This window comes from Geotrypetes seraphini, chromosome 5, assembly GCF_902459505.1.
Source record: "Geotrypetes seraphini chromosome 5, aGeoSer1.1, whole genome shotgun sequence".
NCBI lineage: Eukaryota > Metazoa > Chordata > Amphibia > Gymnophiona > Dermophiidae > Geotrypetes > Geotrypetes seraphini.
The window spans coordinates 155,507,327-155,529,349 of record NC_047088.1 but is presented as its reverse complement, the minus strand read 5'-3'; the positions used below and the strand labels follow the sequence as shown (position 1 = coordinate 155,529,349).

Here is a 22,023-nt window from a genome sequence, read left to right as displayed (position 1 = left end):
TCACAATTGCCAATTCCTCAATACAACTCTAAAGTTAGAGCTGCACTTCCTTCCATAACCATGCTGCAACTGGTAAACAGCACTGATAACATTAAACTCTACATACTTATTCATAAGGGATTTATACACTATGGGCTCCTTTTACAAAGGTGTGTTAGGGCCTTAACGCGCGGAATAGCGTGAGCTAGCCACTACCGCCTCCTTTTAAGCAGGTGGTAGATTTTTGGCTAGCACGCACTATAGCGCATTCTAATCTGCATGCGCTAAAACCGGTAGCGCACCTTCGTAAAAGGAGTCCTATTACTTTCAACTACTGCATAAATCCACCCATAGCTACATGTATGTATATACTTATCAGTGTTGTGTGTGTAGTTGTTTCTTAGGGTGGAGGTGTGATGTATGTTGATATTTAATAAAATATTTTTGTAAACATACAAATTTGTACATCTTCAGAGCAGATATAAACTTGTGTATGAGCTTTTATGCAGTTTGGGGAGCCTGTTTTATAAAGGTAAATTAAACGTAATAATATAGGTTCCTTTTTGTGCTTTTCACATAGCTACTTGTAAGATATAACCATTCTTTTCATGCAACACACCTTTATGTATTGAGCTATGCATTTTCCCACTAGCTGCTATTGGAGAACAATGTTTTTTGAACTCCTGCCAGAACACATGAAATTTTTTTTATTCATGGGGATGTATTAATGGATGTGAATTTGCAGTGATTCAAAAACTATTAAGTTTAAATGTTAGGGTTGTCTGTAGAATTGATGAACTCAAAACTCAAGAGACAGGCCACTGTATTTTACATTTTTTAATCAAAGAAATTAGAATTTTTAATGAAAAAACCAACACATGGTACATTGGCTTACTACATTTCAGATTTTCAGGAGAACACACAGTTAAAAGCAAAATAAGAACATAAGCAATTCCTCTGCTGGGTCAGACCTGAGGTACATCGTGCCCAGCAGCCCGCTCATGCGGTGGCCCAACAGGTCCAGGACCTGTGCAGTAATCCTCTATCTATACCCTTTTCCAGCAAGAAATTGTCCAATCTTTTCTTAAACCCCAGTACCATACTCTGCCCTATTACGTCCTCTGGAAGCTCATTCCAGGTGTCCACCACACGTTGGGTAAAGAAGAACTTCCTAGCATTCGTTTTGAATCTGTCCCCTTTCAACTTTTCCGAATGCCCTCTTGTTCTTTAATTTTGCTCCTTTCGCTGAGTATTCAAAGAATTAATATGATTAGATTAGCTTTTTTGTTTGCACTCTGGAGTTTGAAACACATGATATTTTTTAATAATATTCTGGCAACCTTTGCACCTAAAGGACTATAATTTACATATATATAAATCTCTGGCACTACTTTTAATTGGTACACATACACAAAGTGCAATACTCAGCAGAACAGGCACTGCATTAGGACATCATATAAGTTATACAGCTATCTTTTTGCTTATTTTTAAACAATTGGTATAAACTGGATTTCTATGTGGTTGTAAATTTATATAGCTAGATTATCCATGTAAAGTTAGGAGTTCTATTGATGCAGCCCTTATATGTGTACTTTTATCTAGATAAAGTATTAATACTGCTACTCTGGATAAAAATTTAGTTCCTCCCTCACCCTGAACAGCCTGACAGTATATTGACACATATAGTTTATTGTCTGCTTTTTGTTTTTTCAAAGTGGATCACAAAATCACATACATAACAAGCATCCATATATGTAAAAAAGTGAAACTTTAAGGGGAATGGGGAATTTAACACAAAGCACTTATGTGATCAGCACCTGGATTGGACAGCATTAATACTGATCACTTAGTTTTGGTTATCTTGTTCCTTTATAGTATATTCATTTTTTTTAATAAGTAGAATAGACTAAACTGTTGCATTGCCATAACTGGCCTACAGAAGAACATACTGTATTTAGCAAAGCTGAGAATTTATATCCACTGGCACTGCTAATGATCAAAGAACTAGCAATAGAATTTTAAGCAGTTTGACAAATGACATTGTGCCAATTTTTGTAAAAGAAACAAAATTGCTGTAATTGTTCATTTGTTTAAGCCACTGAAGTTACAGTTGGCACTGAAAGAATAGCAGGGTCAGAAGAGACTTTGATTTTTGTAGGGTGTACATAACACTGAGAAACACTAGCAGCATTGCCACTGGGAGTGGCCGCAGCCTCCATCTTCAGAGGCCTTTTTTCTAATGTGTTAGTGGTCTTCCCTGATGATGGCTGATCTTGATTTTTCACCATTCCTTTGTTTCTCATCTTGAAATTGTACTGTGGTTGTCTCCTTTGCCCAACATTTTTATTACCAATACGATCTACCTCATTATGTATACCAGAAGGCTCCGCAGTTTCATTGAGCCAGATATGGTGGGAGCGTGTGTTAAATCTCCGTCTTGGACTGAAAGGTCCATTCTGCCAAGAGAGGAAATAGCAAAGGTCAATTTCACACTTTAAATATTGTTTAAAAATTGTCTACCAGTAAGAGATGTATATGCAGATTTTCTTGGGGGAGGAGGGCTTGGTTTATTTTTAGATCATAAAAGCTCATTTGATTGTATGAAGGTCTGTGCGGGCTATTCTGGACTAGAGAGCTGCACGGGGACGACGGGAATCCCGCGGGACCCGGGGGTTCCCCCTTCGGGTCACGGGGATCCCGTGGGGACGCCCCCTAGGGTCACGGGAATCCCGTGGGGACGCCCCCTAGGGTCGCGGGGATCCCGTGGGGACGCCTCCGAGGGTCGCGGGGTTCCTGCGGGGCTGGATGTACTAAGTCACGCGGCTTTTCTCCCTACCTGCTCTGCTTGCAGCACAGAGCCGAACGGAAGTCTTCCTGACGTCAGCGCTGACGTCGAAGGGGAGGGAGGGCTTAAACAAAGCCCTCCCTCCCTCAGACGTCAGCGCTGATGTCAGGAAGACTTCTGTTCGGCTCTGTGCTGCAGGCAGGGTAGGTAAGGAGGAGTAGCCTCGCAGCTCGAGTGGCTACCATAACTTTTACTTTTTTACCTTGTGCTTTTAATTCTATTTCTTGTCAGTCTCTGCCCTGGTGAAAGGCCCAGTGCACATTGGACTGGAACTGGCAGCTGACACCTCTGCTCTTCTAACAGACTTCTTATATTTTTTTCCTGCTAAACTTCTGCCTGTAAATTTCAGGTAGTAACCAGTGTGGGCATAAGTGTATTATTTATGCCAATGACTCTTGCCTAACACGCTTTACCTCGATTTTCTACCTATTAACTAAAGTCTCCCTCCTTCATCAGTGGGAGCATTTCAATCTCAAAGGCTACACACAGACAGGGACATTTAGAAGGCCGTATAAATATATGAGCAAGGCCCACGAACCAAGGCAGACTTCTGTAGCCTCAAATATGAACCCTTTTGATTTTCAAGAACTCACAGATATTGTACACAAATATTTTGACAAGAAAGGGGGTCCATATGAGGGTAATTTTCCAGAACACACATGGCACGATATTCAGAAACAAATGGTTTCTCATTCTCAGGAGTTTAGAAAGAAAACAAATAAAAGAAAATGCCTTTTCATTCAAGGAATATTAAGGGGAGTTATTAACCTAAGACAAGAAAACACTGACTTGAATACTCAGTGCCATCAGCTGTCCAAAGACTTAGATGAGGCACAAATTAATATATCCATGCTAAGAACCCAAATTGTTCAAGCTACAAATTCCTTTTTAGCTGTAAATGAACAATTAGAAGAGGCCAAGGCAGAATTAAAGTATTTAAAGTCAAAATGTGCCTCACAGTGACAGGTTCATGCTGTCTCCTCACAGATTCTGCCGTCTGCACCTGTGCTACCATCACCATATAATCCATGTAGTCAGTTTATCGAGAAACATAACACAGTTTTTGTAGCAGGTCAGAGAAAAGGTAAACTAGCTACAGATGTAGAACAGGAAGAAGAACCGACAAATGAAGATGAGGAAAATTCATTACCAGGCCAGAGCAATACCAAAAGTATTCCTATAAGTGACACAGCTCCAGTAACTGTAGTGCTGCAGGGACATATGAAAGATAGTGACATTGAAAGAATAGTGGAGAAAGTGGGCCCTATGCCTTTTACCATAAATGAATGGTGCAAATGGGCTACTGATATACTGATTCACTGGGGTCTAGGGAAATACAAAAGGAACAATGCAGATTTTGATAAGTTTATCCACCTAGCCCTGGGTCCACATTATTATAAATTTGGATCTCTTGTTCATCCATACCAATTTGTAAAGTGGGCATCGAACAACTATTTCGCTGCTCCTCTTTGCAAGTACTTAGAACTCTTTCACCCCTGCCAACCGATACACCAGAGCAGTTTGCATATAGAGTGTGGGTAATCAACGCGGTACTTAACGAACATGAACATTGGCCCATTTCCTCAGATTATGGTCAGAGAGAATATAAAGAATTCCTATTAGAATTATTATCTCCCGAGATTACTAAATACCTTCTGTTGTTCTCAGAGGACCCTAAAACTACGCCTTTTAATAATAATAATAACTTTATTTTTATATACCGCAGTACCACAAACAGTTCAAAGCGGTTTACAGTGTAAGAGACTGTACATTTACAGCGAAGATACAATGCGAACTGTACATATTCAGTAAAGGTGTTTATACAGCAAAGAACAGTGTAGGTTTACCATGCAGGAGACTGTACATATACAGCAGAGATATGTATATAGTGGAGAGGCAGTGTGAGAGGCATTATAAAGAACAAAGCAGTGTACAAAAACCAATGCAGGGTGGTGAATGTCAAGAAGACTACCAGTAGGATGAACACTTTACTGCTCAGGATTGGGTCTGTGTGGAAGACCCAGCCAGCTCAAATTATTTCAGTATCAGAAGCTAGAAGGTGGCGTGCTGAGGGAGCACCCCAATACAAGAAAACACCACACACAGGAAATAGAGGTCATGTTTGAGGTAGTTACAGAAATTCCTCCACTTACATTCCCTTCCATGAACTCAGAGACCAAAAGGAAAAATTAGAAAAAGAGAAAATGAAATGGGAACAGGATCGTCACACAATGCAGATAGAATTGGACAGAGTAAAAAGTGATTTGACAGCTAGGAACAACAGTGCTAGTCCATAGGGATGTCCTGACTCTCTGTGTCTGAATGCCAAGGTGACTCAGGCCTTCACAGCCCAGCCAGACTCCTTTCACTTACCTGTGGACTCACTTTTGGAGACGCAGGATAAGGGAAAGAAGTCAGACTCAGAATTCAGCTTGAGGTATGCGGCACCTTTGATTTTGGACACTTGCGGCCGCCCCAATGTTAATACTACCATAGAGGGTCAGGATAAATTAACTTTAATTGACACAGGGGCCAGAATCAGTTTTACAGATAGAGCGCCTCCTACTGGAGATCAGAAAAATATGGAAATTTGTGAGATTCAGGGTCTAAATGACAAAGCTTCAAAGTGTGTCTATCCCACAAAAGGAACAAATAAAAGACATTGAAGAAACTACTGCCAGCACGAGTGAGAATACAGGCAAAGAAATAGTTGAGGTGGCTGGTCTTGCATTGGGTACATGAATTCCAAATGCTTCTAAACCTTTGGTTCATGAGGTTATTCCTGTGCAGTTAGCCACCCAGTGTTGCCTGCCAGTGCAGCAGCATGATTGTAGTATAACTCACTCAGAGGCTGCAGATGTTTCTGTTTGGGCACAAGATTGTGGGAAAAGGTACACAAAAATTTTGTTTGAGGGCAAAGATCCTGAACTACAAACACAGCATCCGGTACTTCTTCCAGCAACAGAACTGGTGCCTAAGATGGAGGAGAGGGGTCTGAGCGGACCTATCTCTTTAGCATGTGGCTCTCCAGCTTGGTCATTTGCTAAATCAGGGAGCTCCAGTAGGGTCACTATAGACTCTTGGGCCCTAACTAAGATTTCAAAGCCTGTAACACCAATGGCAGCCTCTTACTCTGACATTACTGTGAAATTTAACCCTAAATGTGCATTTTTCTCTGTCCTAGACATGACTAATGATTTTCGGAATTTGCCCCTTGCCTCTGAATGCCAGGACACGACAGTACAGACAAAAGAAGACACATCTAGCCTGCACCTGACTTCTGCACCGCAGTGCCCACTCCTCCGAGTGCAGTGGGGCCCAGGTGGCAGACATGTGGTCCAGGTCGGCCTGAATGGAACATGGACAAAGTTTGTTCTAAGTGACCTTGAGGATGCTGCTAATTTGAAATGTTTTTTCTTTTTCTTAGCAGCAGTTCGGACTCATGTGTTCATCTTTGTTTTGGGTTTGTTTTTTTTAACAATGTGTTTATTTGCAGAGTTAAATTCAGCCCTGAACACTTGACAGATGGAAGAATAGTTTCACGCCTAAAAATTTGTGTTTTATGTTTTGTCTGTGCCATGTGGTCTGTCTTTTGTCTACTTGTTTTAGTTTAGGGGGTACTCCAGGATACATAACATTGGCCATTTCTAGAGCCCTTTTCCCCATTTTTTTTTTTTAACTAGCCCAATTGTTTCATATCCTAAATATAGCTTAGTTAGGGGTTATATTTTTTGTCAGCATAGCTATCGCTAGCATTCAGCATTTTCAGTTGGCATAGCTAATGTCAGCAAAGGCCTATGGGAAATTATATCAATCTGACTTTGGCATGTGAATGCAGATGGACCCTGAGTGTAGGTAGACTGTTTCATATAACCCAAAAAAGATGGTTTTAAGTAGCCCTGATTGAATCATGATTAGCTAAAAGGTGTTAAGGTGTTAATATCTGATTAAGAGGGTGCTTAGGACAATGGGTCCAGGTGCACAGATAACTAAAGTTAATCAGAAACTATTGTCAGAGGCATACTGGAAATTACATTTGACCATAGCCTATTCTTCGGCTGTCTAGCACAAGTGTACTAAGGAGGGGGAGATTTAACTTCTATTGAAGCTCAATAGTTTTCTATATTCAGAATAAGATTCCAAGCTATAAAAGCCTCCTCTCTGCAACACACAAAAAAATCTATCTCTTGGCTCTTGGGTCTTGGTTCTCTTCTTCTTTCTTTCTTTTTCTCTCTCTCTGGCCGATCTCTGGAACCCGAAACTTAGACTATCACCCCATCCCCCTTTCTCTCTCTCTCTCTCTCTTGGCTCTTGGCACTCTGGTCCTCTCTTGTTTCTCTTGAGCTCTCTCTTTCTCTGTTTATCCTTTTCTTTATCTATGAAACACGAAGCTTGGACCATCCCCCCATCCCCCTTTTCTCTCTCTCTGCCTTTCCCTGGAACTTCAGGCTTCTATGTCTCTCTTTTCCTCTGAACTCTGTAAGGCAGGGAAACTGCGTTGCTCTCTCATTAATCGTAATGCTTATAAATATTGCTTTTCTGTAAGCCTATTTCTATATTTTCTTTATGCAATCACCTCTGGCTGTGCCTTGTTAATTCTACTTCCTGGTGAATGTTCAGTGAGGGAACTGAACCTGGGACCTGGCGTTTGTAAGGGCGCCTCTCAAGTGACTCCACCAACCATACATTGTGGGGGCAACTAACAAACCTTACAACTGCTGCGGCATTTTGGCACAAAAAACGGCCCGGGAAAACTACAAGATCCAAAAAATTGGGGGAAGGGGTTTTTGGAGGTGGGGAACCCTATATCTAGGCCCAGAAAACACCAAATTTACTATCTGGAGATTCCCCCCCCCCCCCCCCCCCACACACACATGATTTTCCCATAGGCTATATAATAGCCTGTACTCACTGTATTGTGCTGCACTGGTCGCTGCAATCTTCAGGGCTGCCTTTTGGGCCAAATCTAGACTGATATATCAGCTCTCCACAGACTCGCCAGCACTGGTCACAGTCCTCCCAGATCACCACGGAGCCAAACAGCTTGCACTCAAGCCTTGCTCCCAGGGGACCATGCCCTCTAATTGTTAATGAAGGCTGTCTCCAACAGGTTCCTTAAATGGTTGCCCTGTTAGCAGCAGACTGCTCATTAGAGGGTCTGCATCTCCTCCCAGGCAGAACTGCCACAGGGCCATTGGTGATCTCTTGAGCACTGCAAGCCTCCAAATTTGGATTAAAAAATGAAAAATAACAAAATCTTCTCGGAGCAGATCAGAAAGACACCTTCCAGCTCGCTTTCAGAAGGAAAAAACTGAAGAGATGCAATACAGCCCACTGTAGTTAAACTCTGGACTTCATTGCCAGCGAATGTGATGAAATCAGTTAGCTTAGCAGGGTTTAAAAAAGATTTGGATATAGTGGTGTAGTATGGGGGAGCAAGGGGAGATGTTACACTCCGGGCACTGTCTTGGTGGGGGCACTGGCACCCATCCTCCTCTCCGCCCTGACCCCCCCACCCCTGCTGTGTGCATGAGCCCCTTCCCTTCCTTCATACTTCTTTAATTTTCCTGGCATGAGCAGTATCACAAACTTGTTGCCTGCGTCAGTTCTCTCTGACGCCACTTCCAGGTCCTGTGCCTAAGAAGTGATGTCAGAGGGAAAGCTGACACGATGCAGGCAGCAAATTCGTGATGCTGCTCGCATTGGAAAAATTAAAGAGGTACGGGGGAAGTTAAGGAGCAGGGGGATAGAGAAGAGGGGGGCGGGTAGCACTACTGCCCCGGGCGCCACTCACCCTCGCTACACCACTGTTTGGATAATTTTCTAAAAGAAAAGTCCATAGGCCCTTATTGAGATGACTTTTAGAAATCTACTGCTTATTCCTAGGATAAGCAGCATAAAATCTGTTTTACTACTTGGGATATAGCTAGGTACTTAGGTCCTGGGCTGCATCTGAAGAAAAAGTATATGATTCCTTCTACAAGAGCTCATGATTGAGAGAAGTTAACCAACTAGTCAGGACGCATATGCCCTATGCAACAGAAATAGCATTTTCATAGGTAGTAGGTTGACCTGTGTACACCGAGTGGGAGATAACACTGCTTATCAAACTTTTCTTCTTCCCCATCAAAAAAAATGTCAAGTAAATAAACAGGGTTGTACCAAATATTGTATTTGATTCAATTCAGCCTCAAATAGCACCCTAAATAATGTACATTATTTGCATTTGACCAAATGGTGATTTAAATTTGAATACGAATAATTCAGGGCTCTACCGTGCTAAATCCTACTGAAATAAACACTTGATCTCTGATTTCATGCTGCTGCTTTTATTATTTATTATGTTAAAACTCAGTGCCCATTATTCATGCTTTGTATTCAACCAATGGCCGAATAGTAAAATAAGCTGTTTGGAACAACTCTAGAGAACTTCATAGTAATAGCTGGGACTGTATGTAGGGGAAATAATCAGCTGGCATTCATTAGTGTTTTGAGCTATATTCACAAAGTATTCCAGTGCATACATAAAATCAATTACTAGTTAAGCCATTTTTGGCTCCAAGTCCTTCCTCTACTGGGATATCAGCGTGGGAGCATGTTTAGTGCAGTCTCTCTCCCAGCTGCAGATAGAGACAGAACGCATATCAAAAAGTGAATCCCAAAGAAGGAAACATTGAAATGAACCAGATAATACATTCCTTCTCCTTATAGAGTTAACCTGAATGAAATAGCAATCCTTCTAATGATGTTAATTCTTTCCTTGGCCCTTTTGGGCAGAGTTCACAAGTAAGTGTGAAGGTTATAAATAAACTAATTTCTACACATGCTTGTATAATCTAGATGCAGAAATTTTTTGACAATGAGTAGCTGTTGTCTATTTGCCTGTTTGATTGTCTATCTGTATGCCTCTGTTAGTATTAGGGATGGGCTCTCATTTGTTAGAGGTTTGCTCCCAGATTCTGTATAGGTTGCCCATATTTGGACGCATGTCCTGGATCCATGTGTAAATTAGTCAATTAGGTGCTAACAATCAATTATTGGAGATGACAAGCATTTAATTGGCAGTAATTAGGAGTTACACATGGATCTGCCCTATGCCCTATTCTTTAACAACATGCTCAACCAAAGGGGACATGGGCAGGTCAGGGGCATTTCCAGAAATTAGGCATGTTTTAGAATCCCTGCAATTGTGCAGGCATAAATGCTCATGCTCAAAGTCAGGCATGAAAGTCCGCATTCTATACAGGAAGTCCCCAGGTTAAGAACGAGTTCTGTTTTTAAAATTGTTCTTAAGTTGAATTTGTATGTAACTCAGAACTTGTTTCTCTTCACAAAGCCAAGGGGCAGTGTTTCCTACACACTGCCCATGGCTGACCCCAAAGCCTTCCCTCTAAGATAGAGTAGTGGAAATCATTTTTCCCCTCCCAAAGTCTGATCCTAGTATTCTTCCCACCTTCTTGAGGCTCCTCTTGCATCTCTTTCCATCTGTCCCATCACCACCACAACATCCATCATTTCTCCCTTTCATCTTTCTGATCCCTATCTCTACCTCACTCCTCTCCCTCTATCATGTCCAATAATTCTCTCTCCCTCCCTATGCCCAACAATTTTTATCTTTCTTTATTTCCCCCTGTACACCATCTTTCCCTCTCACTCAGACATCCATGCCCAACAATTCTCCCTTTATATTCCCTCCCCCACCTCAGCATCTTTCCCTCACTCCCTCCATTCTTCCATTCTATGTCCCAAGTTCATGCCCCTCCTTCCTTCCTTCCATCTTTTGTCTGAAGTTTGTGCCCCTCTTCTTCCCTCCATTCTGTATCCCAAGTTCATGCCTCCCTCCCATGAGTGTTTACCTTCTTCTAAATGGCTCCCTCCTCCTCCTCTTCCGCCTTCCAGATGCACTCCTTTATCTCCACAAAGCCACGAGCAGTGGCTTCTACACACAGCTGACCCGGAAACTGTCTCTGATGTCGGAGAGCAGGCTTCTGGGTCAGCCGCAGGCTATGTGTGGGAGGGAGGGAGAGAGAAGAGCACATTAAGACATGGGAGGGAGGGAGAAGGGTGCATTGAAATACCAAAGGGAGAAGCAGGAGAGCCAGAAAAATTCACAGGAGAAGAGATATTCACTCTGATGCTTCTAGGTGCAGTAAAGGGAAGTGAGAGCTGATGGGCTGTACTGTAATTTTGCATAAAGGCTAGAGCCGAGAGTTAAGAGTGCAACCAGCCATCTGAGGAGCATAAGCAATCTTTCCCTAAGTACAGGAAGAGTCCCGTTGGATTGGAAAATGGCTAACGCCATTCCACTCCACAAAAAGGGATGCAGGACGGAGGCTGAGAATTATAGACCGGTGAATCTCACATCGATAGTGAGTAAACTTATGGAAACACTAATCAAACGCCAATTGGATATGATCCTGAACGAGGAAAATCTACGAGATCCCCATCAACATGGTTTTACAAAGGGAAGGTCCTGCCAATCAAATCTGATCAGCTTCTTTGACTGGGTAACAAGAAAGCTGGATATAGGGGAGTCCCTGGACGTCGTGTACTTGGACCTTAGCAAAGCATATGATAGCGTCCCACACCGCAGGTTATTGAGCAAGATGAGTTTGATGTGACTGGGTGAAACATTAACCGTATGTGTTAGGGACTGGCTTAGAGGTAGACTTTAGAGGGTAGTGGTAAACGGTACCCTCTACGATACGACAGAGGTGATCAGTGGAGTGCCGCAGGGCTTGGTCTTGGGCCCGATCCTATTTAACATCTTCGTAAGAGACTTGGCTGAGGGGCTTCGAGGTAAAATTACATTATTCGCTGATAATGCCAAACTATGCAACATAGTAGGCAACCGCACAACAGATGAAAGCACAGTGCCCGACAAAAGCTCAATGCCCGACAGTATGACGCAGAACCAACTCCTGCTGGAGCATTGGTCAAAGACTTGGCAACTAAGTTTCAATGCCAAAAAATGCAAGGTCATGCACCTTGGTGGCAAAAATCCATGCAGGACTTACACCCTAAATGGTGAGATCCTAGCAAGAACGTGACTTGGGGGTGATTATTAGCGAAGATATGAAGACTGCCAATCAAGTGGAGAAAGCTTAATCCAGGGTTAGACAAATCATGGGCTGTATCCGTAGAAGTTTCATCAGCCGTAAGCCCGAAGTCATAATGCCGTTGTACAGATCCATGGTGAGACCCCATCTGGAATACTGTGTACAATTCTGGAGGCCGCATTATCAAAAAGATGTGCGGAGATTTGAGTCGGTTCAGCGAATGGCCACCAGGATGGTCTCAGGACTCAAGGATCTCCCGTATGAGGAATGACTGGGTAAGTTGCAGCTGTACTCACTTGAGGAATGCAGAGAGAGGGGAGACATGATCGAGACGTTCAAATATGTTACGGGCCGTATCGAGGTGGAAGAGGATCTCTTTTTCATTAAAGGACCCATGGCAACAAGAGGGCATCCATTGAAAATCAGGGGTGGGAAATTTCATGGCGACACCAGAAAATATTTCTTCACCGAAAGGGTGGTTGTCCACTGGAATAATCTTCCACAACAGGTAATTGAAGTCAGCAGCGTGCCAGATTTTAAGAAAAGATGGGATTGGCATGTGGGATCTCTTCATGGAGGTAGTTAGGGGGTGGGCAGACTAGATGGGCCGTGGCCCTTTTCTGCCATCATTTTCTATGTTTCTGTTTTTCTATTTAAGCAGCAGAAGTTGATCCCCTTTTCCTCATTTTCAGCATGAAGAATCCAAGGAATGCAGTGTCATCCCATCTTTGCTGCTGCCACTACCCCACCAACTTTTTTTTTTAGAACATACTCAGGTTATGAAACAAGTAATATAGGAAGGAGAAGGAAATAGAATAAGAAGAGAATGCGGAGAACATAGGATGGGAAAAGAAAGGAAGAAAGAGCCTACAGGGTCATTCCATGTCAAGTGGACCAATACTGAAAACTGCCCACACTCGACTCCCTTGAAATCCAACCAAATTTTACAAAGGTGTTGTCTAGAGCAGTGTTTTTCAACCGCTGTTCCGCGGCACACTAGTGTGCCGCGAGATATTGCCTGGTGTGCCGCAGGGCCGCCATCAGGGCAGTACTACCAGTCCTGCATTCAGGGGCCTGGAGCTGACAGGGGGCCCGAGGCAGGGGCGCCAGTAGCTCGCCAAGGCAAAGTGAGTCGATCACCTAGGACTCACTTTGTCTTGGCGATCTAATCTATCGAGCCAATAAGTCTTCTTCTCCCCGACGTCAATTCTGCAGTCGGAGAGGAAGTTCGGGCCAGTCAATCGCTGCCTGGCTGGGCGGAACTTCCTCTCCGATTGCAGAATTGACGTCAGGGAGAGCATGCGTCAGCGTTGGCTTTGGGGCCTGTTATCCATTGGTGGGTCCTGTTCCCCGATGGCAGCGGCAGTGGCAGTGGCTTGGGGAACGGCAGGGAGAAAGAAAGAAAGAAAGGGGGCAGGCAGGGAAACAGAAGGAAAGAAGAGAAACAGAAAAAAAGAAAGAAAGGTCAGGGAGAGAGGAAGAAAAAGTTGGGGGAGGGAATGAGGTGTGGAGGAGAGAAAGCATACAGGCTGATAAAAGGGAAGAAAGATTGGATGCACAGTCAGAAGAAGAAAGTGCAACCAGAAATCACCAGACAAGGTAGGAAAAATGATTTTATTTTAAATTTAGCAAAGTGGAGGCAGTATTACCACAGTTTTCAAAGGAATTTGCCCAAATAACTTAATAGTTAACTGGGTAAATTCCCAGAGATGAAAACTTCCCTTCACTTACTATGCACAGTTCTGAATTTATATCTGCTGTCTATATTTTACAATATGGTCACCTTTTACTAAACCGCAATAGTGGTTTTTAGCGCAGGGAGCCTATGAGCGTCAAGAGCAGCGCTGGGCATTCAGCACAGCTCCCTGTGCTAAAAACTGCTATTGTGGTTTAATAAAAAGGATGGAGGGTATATTTGTCTATTTTTGTATGCTATAAAAACCAAATACAGAGAGAGACTGAGAGCTGTTGACGAAGAGCTACGTGTGTGTCTTTCTTCGATTCCAGCCAGAATATCAGCTTTGTGTTCAGCCAAACAGGCCCAGGTTTCGCACTGAATAAAGTATTTTATAATTTTTCACTATTCTGTTTACTTAATATTTCATAATAAAGTAATTATAAAATACTTTCTTTGTGTTTATTTGATTCCTATTCAAGAGAATTACTTTATATATAGTCAATATAGGCACAGAGTTAAATTTTTTAACATTTTCTAATGGTGGTGTGCCTCGTGATTTTTTTCATGAAACAAGTGTGCCTTTGCCCAAAAAAGGTTGAAAAACACTGGTCTAGAGTCTCAAATGAAACTGAAAAATTTTTTGAATTTATCCCAATTTGGTCAGGACCAAAGCAATCGATCCACTCCCATGCCTCATGTGACCTAAAATGCCAAATTTGCTTAAGCACTGTGGCAGAAGGAAACTACCTAGGAGTTTGAAATTTTGCAGTTTGGTACAACATCTTGGGGCACGTTTCTGTGCCAAGTTTGAAATCTTTTGCGAACGTGCTTCCATTTCTACAGGTCAGCAAAGTAGGCAAAAAAATTCACAAATGAAAATTTTTGGCAAAGTTTGGCTCCATAGTGCTACTTGTAGGTAAGTCAGCTGAGGGTACAACTTGTGCGGGTGCATGCGAGCGGTCCTTCGGGGTGGGGGTGCGAGCGGTCCTGCGGGGGGGGTGAATCGGACGTCGGGGGGGGGGGGAACTATGTAAAAAAAATTTTGTACAACGCGCTCACGCGTATAACGCGCAAGGTTATGCACGGTTTGTAAAAACCGTGTATAACGCGCGCGTTATAAGCGTGAAAATACGGTAGTTTAGTTAAATTTATTGCATGTGATTATACCACCTACTTTGCAAATCAAGATGGTTCACAATGAATTTAGCAAGCACAAAATCAGTCCTAACTCATAAAATTAGAAAGGTAGAAGAATCATATTGGAAAAACAGCAGTGAGTTTAGGAACACAGACTGGGACAACGAGCAATACTTTGATAGACTAAAACAAGAAGACCAAAATTAAAGAGCCATTGCCGCAGCTCTTACAGTTCAGGTATGTGGTTAGGAGTTTTCCATTCTTCTTCTTTCTTAAATGCTAGGCCAAACAGCCAGCCAAACACCTCAGCACCTCCTGCACAAGCCTCACTGCACTCCTAAATACTTTAAGTTATTTTAAAAATTGTTTTACCTTTGTTTTAACTTTTTTACCTTTACTTGTTTATTCAGCTTGCTTCAATCTCTGCCGCCGCACAGCGGCGGCGCGCCCAACGCCTCCCACTCCAGGTCAGCTGATGCAATATTTAACCAGCTCATTTGCGGCGCACGCCGAAGGAGCGCGCAAAAGGAGCAGAACCTGCTCCTTAGTGCGCTCCTTCGTGCACATTCTGAGAGCCACCCCATTTTCCCTAATTTTAACTCTTCTCCTTCTAATACTGATTCTATAATCAATAAATTTTGGACTATAATATTCATCTTTTTCTCTTTATATCTTTTTTCTTTCAATTCCTTTGATTTAAATTTTCCATTTCAAAACATTATGACTACTAACTTGTCCACTAATACAATACCAACCCTTTGGGGCCATCGCCCACCAAAAAATAAAACAAAAATCCCTGATTACACCTCTCTTTTAGAAATTCCATTTTCCTTTTTTTCAAACACTACCAAAAATACTCCGAATGAATTAAGATGTGGACTCATTAACGCGAGATCTATCAAATCTAAATATCATCTTCTAAAGGATAAAATCCTTCAAAATAAGCTGCACATCCTCTTCATTACTGAAACATGGCTCGCCGTTGGTGAGGAAGCATACTTGTCCTACTGCTGTCCCTCAAATTATGATTATCTTTTCAACCACCGCTATAACCGCAAAGGTGGTGGGTTAGCAGTTATTTTTCAAAATAACCTGCTAAATCTTTACGATCATTCCGCGAAGGATGCCACTATTGAATACTTACATCTTAAATGTAACTCCAACTACAAACTTGATTTTTTATTACTTTATGTGCCCCCTCCCTTAGGTCAAAATAAATTTGCTCTTCTTCAAGACATCCTTACTGACTTTTGTTCATCAACAACTATTCCTTTCATTTTAGGTGATTTCAATATTCACTTTGATAACATCACAGATTCATACACTAAAGATTTACTTAATACTTTAATCCCACTAAACATATACCCAAAAATAGAAGAACCAACCCACAATGCAAATCATACAATTGACATGATCTTTACCCCTCAATCTCACTATCTCAATTTTTCCGATCTAACTATCTCTCCTGTCCCTTGGTCAGACCACTATTTCATTTCTTTTTCTATGGCACTAAGTAAATTAAGATTATCCCAATTACCACCCAAAACAAAAACTATTTCCTGTCGAGACTATTCAAAACTGGATAACATAGACATTACTTCTTTTCTCGACTCATCTATTCTTACTCCCTCTTCTATCTCTGTAGAAAACCTTTTAATTACTTGGAATCAATCTTTGTCATCTCTTTTAGATAACAATGCCCCTCTAATTACAAAATCCATTCCAATCCAAAAACTGTCAAATCCCTGGTTTTCAAGTGAACTCCGTATGATAAAACGTCAACTACGTTCATTAGAACGAAAATGGAGACACAACAAAACTCAATCTAATCTCCAAATTTATAAGGATAATATTATATTTTACAAGGATAAAATCAATAATGCAAAAAAGACATATTATTCCAACAAAATTGATAAAGCCAAAAATTCTTCTTCACTATTCAATATTCTAAAAACAATAGATTCAAAAAATAAAATAAATAATACTATCCACAACTCTACATTAACAGCACAAGATCTTTCTAACGCCTTCATCCAAAAAATTAATAATATTCGAAATTCCTTTACTTCAAGTACAAATAGCAATACTACTAACATAGACCAAATCAAATCTGTCCCTATAGCAAGATATTCAAATTTCAAAATCCCTTCCACTACAGACATAGAATCTCTGTTTCAACAAATTAATCTAAAAAATTCTGGTTCTGAGATCATCCCACCTTACTATTTAAAAAAATATATCTCTCATTTTGGACCATTCATTCACTCACTAATTCAGAAGAGTCTAATAACAGCGACCGTTCCCCCTCTTTGGAAAACTGCAACCATCACTCCTATCATCAAAGATCACAATATCAGCATAAATGATCCAACTAATTATCGGCCAATAGCTAATTTGCCATTTTTGGGAAAACTTACAGAGAAATTCATATTTAATCAAATCTCTGATTTCATAGAGAGCACTAATGCATTGCATCCAAACCAAACAGGGTTTAGAAAATTCCATAACACAGAATATTCTCTAATAGGGCTAACTTCAAATATTCAATACCATTTAGACCATCACAAATCCGTCATCCTGTTTTCTTTGGATATCTCAGCAGCGTTCGACACCATAGATCACGACTTATTGTTACAAAGACTAGAATCAATAGGCATAACAGATAATGTCCTAAATTGGTTAACTTCATATCTCGCTGATCGCACTTCCTCTGTTAAATTTAAAAATGAAATGTCTATAACTCATTCTTCTACATTTGGTATCCCTCAAGGATCCATCTTATCTCCTCTTCTGTTTAACATACTTCTTTCTCCACTGTTAAGCATTTGTCAATCTATAGGCTTTACCCCATTTGCATACGCAGATGATGTTATACATCCCTTAGATCCCAAAAGTGATAATGAAATCAATTCCATTAATCACAAATTAGAAATAATTCATTCTTGGCTTAACACAAACAAATTGGCTCTTAACATAAAGAAGACTAAAGCCGTATTATTTACTTGGAGGAATGATATAACTTTGTCAAATCCATTCATTCTTAATAACACCACACTAAACTTAGTTCCTTCAGTTAAGATTCTTGGCGTACTAATTGATGAAAAATTTACTTACCATGATCATATTTCTCTTACTGTTAAAAATTGTTTTTTTAAATTACGTCGTATTAGATCAATATCCAAATTTCTGACCCCTAAATCTATCACAATACTAATCCACTCATTAGTAATATCGAAACTCGATTACTGCAATGCTCTCTTTCTTAACATATCATTGAAAGAAAAAAGGAGATTACAATTGATTCAAAATACTGCAATAAAATTAATATACAATGCAAAGAAATATGATCATGTTTCTCCATTTTTAATAGATTCTCATTGGCTACCTATTAGTCATAGAATCACATTTAAAATAATGCTACTCATCTTTAAAACTTTAGCCTGTGATGAACCCCAATTCATATCTAGACTCTTGATACCTTATAATACACAACGCTCACTTCGTTCCTCTAACCAGAATCTTCTCTCAGTTCCTTCCCTGAAAATCATTGGTACAAGAAGGGCCGACATTTTTTCTGTGACAGGTCCCCTATGGTGGAATGCCCTTCCCCAATACATTCGTAAAGAAAAAGATATTTTAATATTTAAAAAACTTTTAAAATCTTATTTATTTAGAGATGCTTTCAATGTTTAAAGCATAGTATGTTTATAATTGCTGAGGTTTTTACTTCCCTTTACCTATTGTCATTTCCTTTATTCTACCCCAAACAAAAATTGTAACTTTTATCCTTTCCTTCCCAACTATATGTTTGTTCAAGTTAAATGTTTATTGTTAAATTGTGAATCTCTTTTTACTTTATTATATTTTTGTTATGTACATCGCTTAGTGATTATAATAGGCGATTAATCAAATTTTGTTAATAAACTTGATAAACTTGATAATTACTAGTTAGGATGCCAATTAGCAACACTAATTTGTTCATTATTCAATTAAGTTGTGTGTGCAAGAATCTAGGGGTATATGCTAACATTTACACCTGCTCCCAAGCAAATATAGAGATGTCCAAGGCTTTAATCTAGCTATGATTTCTTCTAGTTTACCATTAGTATTTTATAGAGGCACATAGGTATCTTTATAAAATGGGTGCTTTCTCAACTTCCAAACCTAGATAATCCTTTATACTGTAAAATTGCTCTCTTAGAAAGTGGGCAGTTTTACAAAAGAAATAAAAACAGTAGAGTGACCAAAGTAAAAGAAGGATAACAGCAGACCAATTCTCAAACATTGTCTATTGACTAAAATGCAGCATGGTTTTAAAGTCAGCTCATGGTAATTGCCAAACTTAACACACACTAAGAGCCTCTATATAAAACTGTCCTTTTTATGTTTACTGTTTTATAAAGGTTATATTTTCATGTTCTACTCATGTGAGACCTTACAATGGCACACACCTGTTTATTCTGCAAAATTCCCTGGTGAGATGATTCCATGAGGCTGTGAGAAACACCAGTTAAAGCTTTCGTGTTGCTAGTTTTTCTCTCAGAGATCTTGCTGTTACTTGGGGATTTCTGAACAGATGTGTCTTGTTTTGCAGTTTCTACATGGGGACCTTTTGCAGAAAGGGCTGAGCTGTTTGATGGTCTTAATGAATAGTAGTTCTTTGGATGAGAAACTGGAAAAAAAATATAAGAAGTCAAGTTATGTCATCATTCAGTTACACTTTTCCAATTTGTGTAAATATTGTCTAGCACCTCTCATGTAGCATTCTGGGTTGTTACGTTACTCTTTTGGCTTTTGCTCTATTTTATTGTTAAAAGCTCTTCAATAAATATACTGAGACTTAAAGGAAATTAGGTATAAAAGCCAGAATCAACCCATGCTTGCTTATGGTTTGAAATCTTGGTGTAACATATCCTCTGGCTAAGAAATTCAGGGGTCCTTTTACAAAGCTGCGATAGCGTTTTTAGCGCACGCAGAATTTTGGCGTTAGCGTCTAGCGCGTGCGGCAATTTAGCATGCGCTAAGCAAGCGCGAAAACCACTATCGTAGCTTTGTAAAAGGAACCCACAGTCACAGTCACAAAGGTATACACATCAGCTATTTGTCAGTTTTCCTTTATTGTGTTTCATTTAGTTTCCTGGGTATTTTTTTTTTCTTGTTTTCCTAATTTTCATTTTTATAGTGCACAATTTGCAAATGATACAAGCTAAAAAAAAAAAAAAAACCCAGCCCAATATTCAGTGTTATTTAACTGCCAGGAATGGCTTCTGGCTGGTAAAATAATAGCCAGTTATCTCCACTGAATATTAGCGATTAGTGGCTTAAACTTGGTTGGTTATATCGCAAGATAACTGTCAATTTTAAATGCTGCCAGTCAAATTTAGCGTCCAAATCAGGCCATGCAAAAAGCAGGCCTAACATTTTTAAACTATAACTCAGCCAGCTCATTTTTAAACTATAACTCAGCCAGCTAGCGCTTAAAATTGATATAGCTAAGGGCTTCTTTTATCAAGCCGCGCTAGCGGGGTTAGCGCGTCAGACATTTCATCACGCGCTAACCCCCGCGGCAGCCTAAAATCCTAATGCCTCGTCAATGGAGGCGTTAGGTAAAAGGACCCCTAAGTTTGAGCCAGCCAAAGATAGACCAGATATTCAATTCCAGTCAACAGAAAAGGCCTGTCATTGAATTTCAGTAGTCAGTGCCAACTGACAGTCTCAATATTGGCCCTAAAGGGGCTACTAGTGTAAAACTTGGATATTCAGTGCCCTGAGCCGTCTCTTCTTGAGGCTGAAGAGTACTGAATTTCCAGGTTTCTGGAGCCAGCTATCACATAGCTGGTTAAGTATGATATTCACCACTTAACTGGTCATGGGTTACTGCATAAAGGGCCCCTTTTATCAAGCAGTGCTAGAGGTTTTTAGGGCAGGCTGGCACAGTAAATGCTCCGACGCTCACTGAATTCCTATGAGCGTCTAAGCAATTACTTTGCCGGCCCGTGCTAAAAACCTCTACCACATCTTGATAAAAAAGGGAAATGATAGGACTGACTTTTATGTGGTCCTATTTATGCTGTTAACCTGGCCAGTTAAGCAGTTGAGCACTAACTAGTTATTTTCAGCGCTCACTGATTATTTTCAGTAGCACTAATTGGTTAAGTACTAGTGAAAATTAGCAGTTAGCCCTGAACATGAAACGTAACCAGCCAAGAGCCATTTCTGGTTGATTAAATCACTTTGAATATTGACCCCAAAGGGATCAATATTCAGTAAGAGTTATAGGGGTAGGAGCAACTGCTACCCAAATAACTCCTGCTTCACTAGATCTAACCTCGATTTTTAGAGGCAGTTGCCTAGATAGTGCTGTAATCACGGTAATGCTGGGGCAGTCTGGAAGAGCAGTCTATGTAGAGTCAGGAGTTACCCAGGCACCATTATTCAGTGGCAGTATTTGGGTGGTTATCCAGTTAACATAGAACATTTAAAAAAAAAAAAAAAGTTGTCCTTAGTTAACTGGATAACTATATGGATATCACCTCTGAATAGCAACAGCTCAAAGTAAACTCCCAGATATTCATGGATCAAACCAGATGTGTCCCTATACGGAATATCTGGATTCATACTTTTTATATAGTTATGCAGGTCCTGGTTGATATTCAGTGCCGGTGTCCACATAGTTAAGCTTTTGAGCTGGCCCAATTTCAGCTGCTTAGCAATGCAAATCCCAGCACTAAATATTGCCAGTGCCACATAATTATTGACTCCTCCCCAAAGCTAATCTCCTTTACCACACCTGATCTGCCAACATTGTCTTGGGCCAGTTAGAACCGACAGTCAGTGGTACTGCCCAGTTAAGTGCTGCTGATTGGTGGTTGGGCAGTCCCAGGTGATTTAAGTGGAAAGGAACCTCTCCAGTCTAAAATTGGTTTGAATATCAGGCAGAAAGTTACTTAACTGTAGCAGGTATTCTCCAAGGACAGCAGAATATGTATCCTCACATACTTTCAGTCCTCCCCTTCAAGTTGAATTCTAGAATCTAAAAACTCAACTGGTAAGACCCCATGTGAAAGCAGCAGCCGGGAAGGTGCAGTCATACACAGTAGAATGCGCTCAAAAGTTTTTGTCAAGCTGAAGAGCTTTGATAGCACTGAGCTCTGTTGAATGACATCAACCACATGTTGGGATACGTATCCTGCTGTCCTTAAGAGAAGGTTTGTTACAGGTAAGTTACTGTTATGAACAGCACACAATGGAAGTAGCAGAGGGCTGAATATTGAAAATTTCAAATCTCTTTTATGGAAAATAGTCAGCCTCAGGTGATGGTGGTT

The 22,023-nt window shown here is 40.7% G+C and overlaps 1 protein-coding gene across 4 annotated transcripts in view; it reads right to left on the bottom strand.

The window, feature by feature from the left end:
• Nucleotides 1-1,676: 1,676 nt before the first annotated feature.
• SPATS2L (spermatogenesis associated serine rich 2 like) overlaps nt 1,677-22,023 on the bottom strand; it is a 155,160-nt gene continuing 134,813 nt past the window's right edge. For all 4 annotated transcript variants that reach the window (XM_033947028.1, XM_033947032.1, XM_033947029.1 and 1 more), the window contains 2 exons: nt 19,150-19,370; nt 1,677-2,435 (listed from right to left, as the gene is read on the bottom strand). In XM_033947028.1, the coding sequence (XP_033802919.1) occupies nt 2,070-2,435; nt 19,150-19,370 (587 nt within the window). In that variant the 3' untranslated portion in view covers nt 1,677-2,069. The remainder of the gene's footprint in view (nt 2,436-19,149; nt 19,371-22,023) is intronic.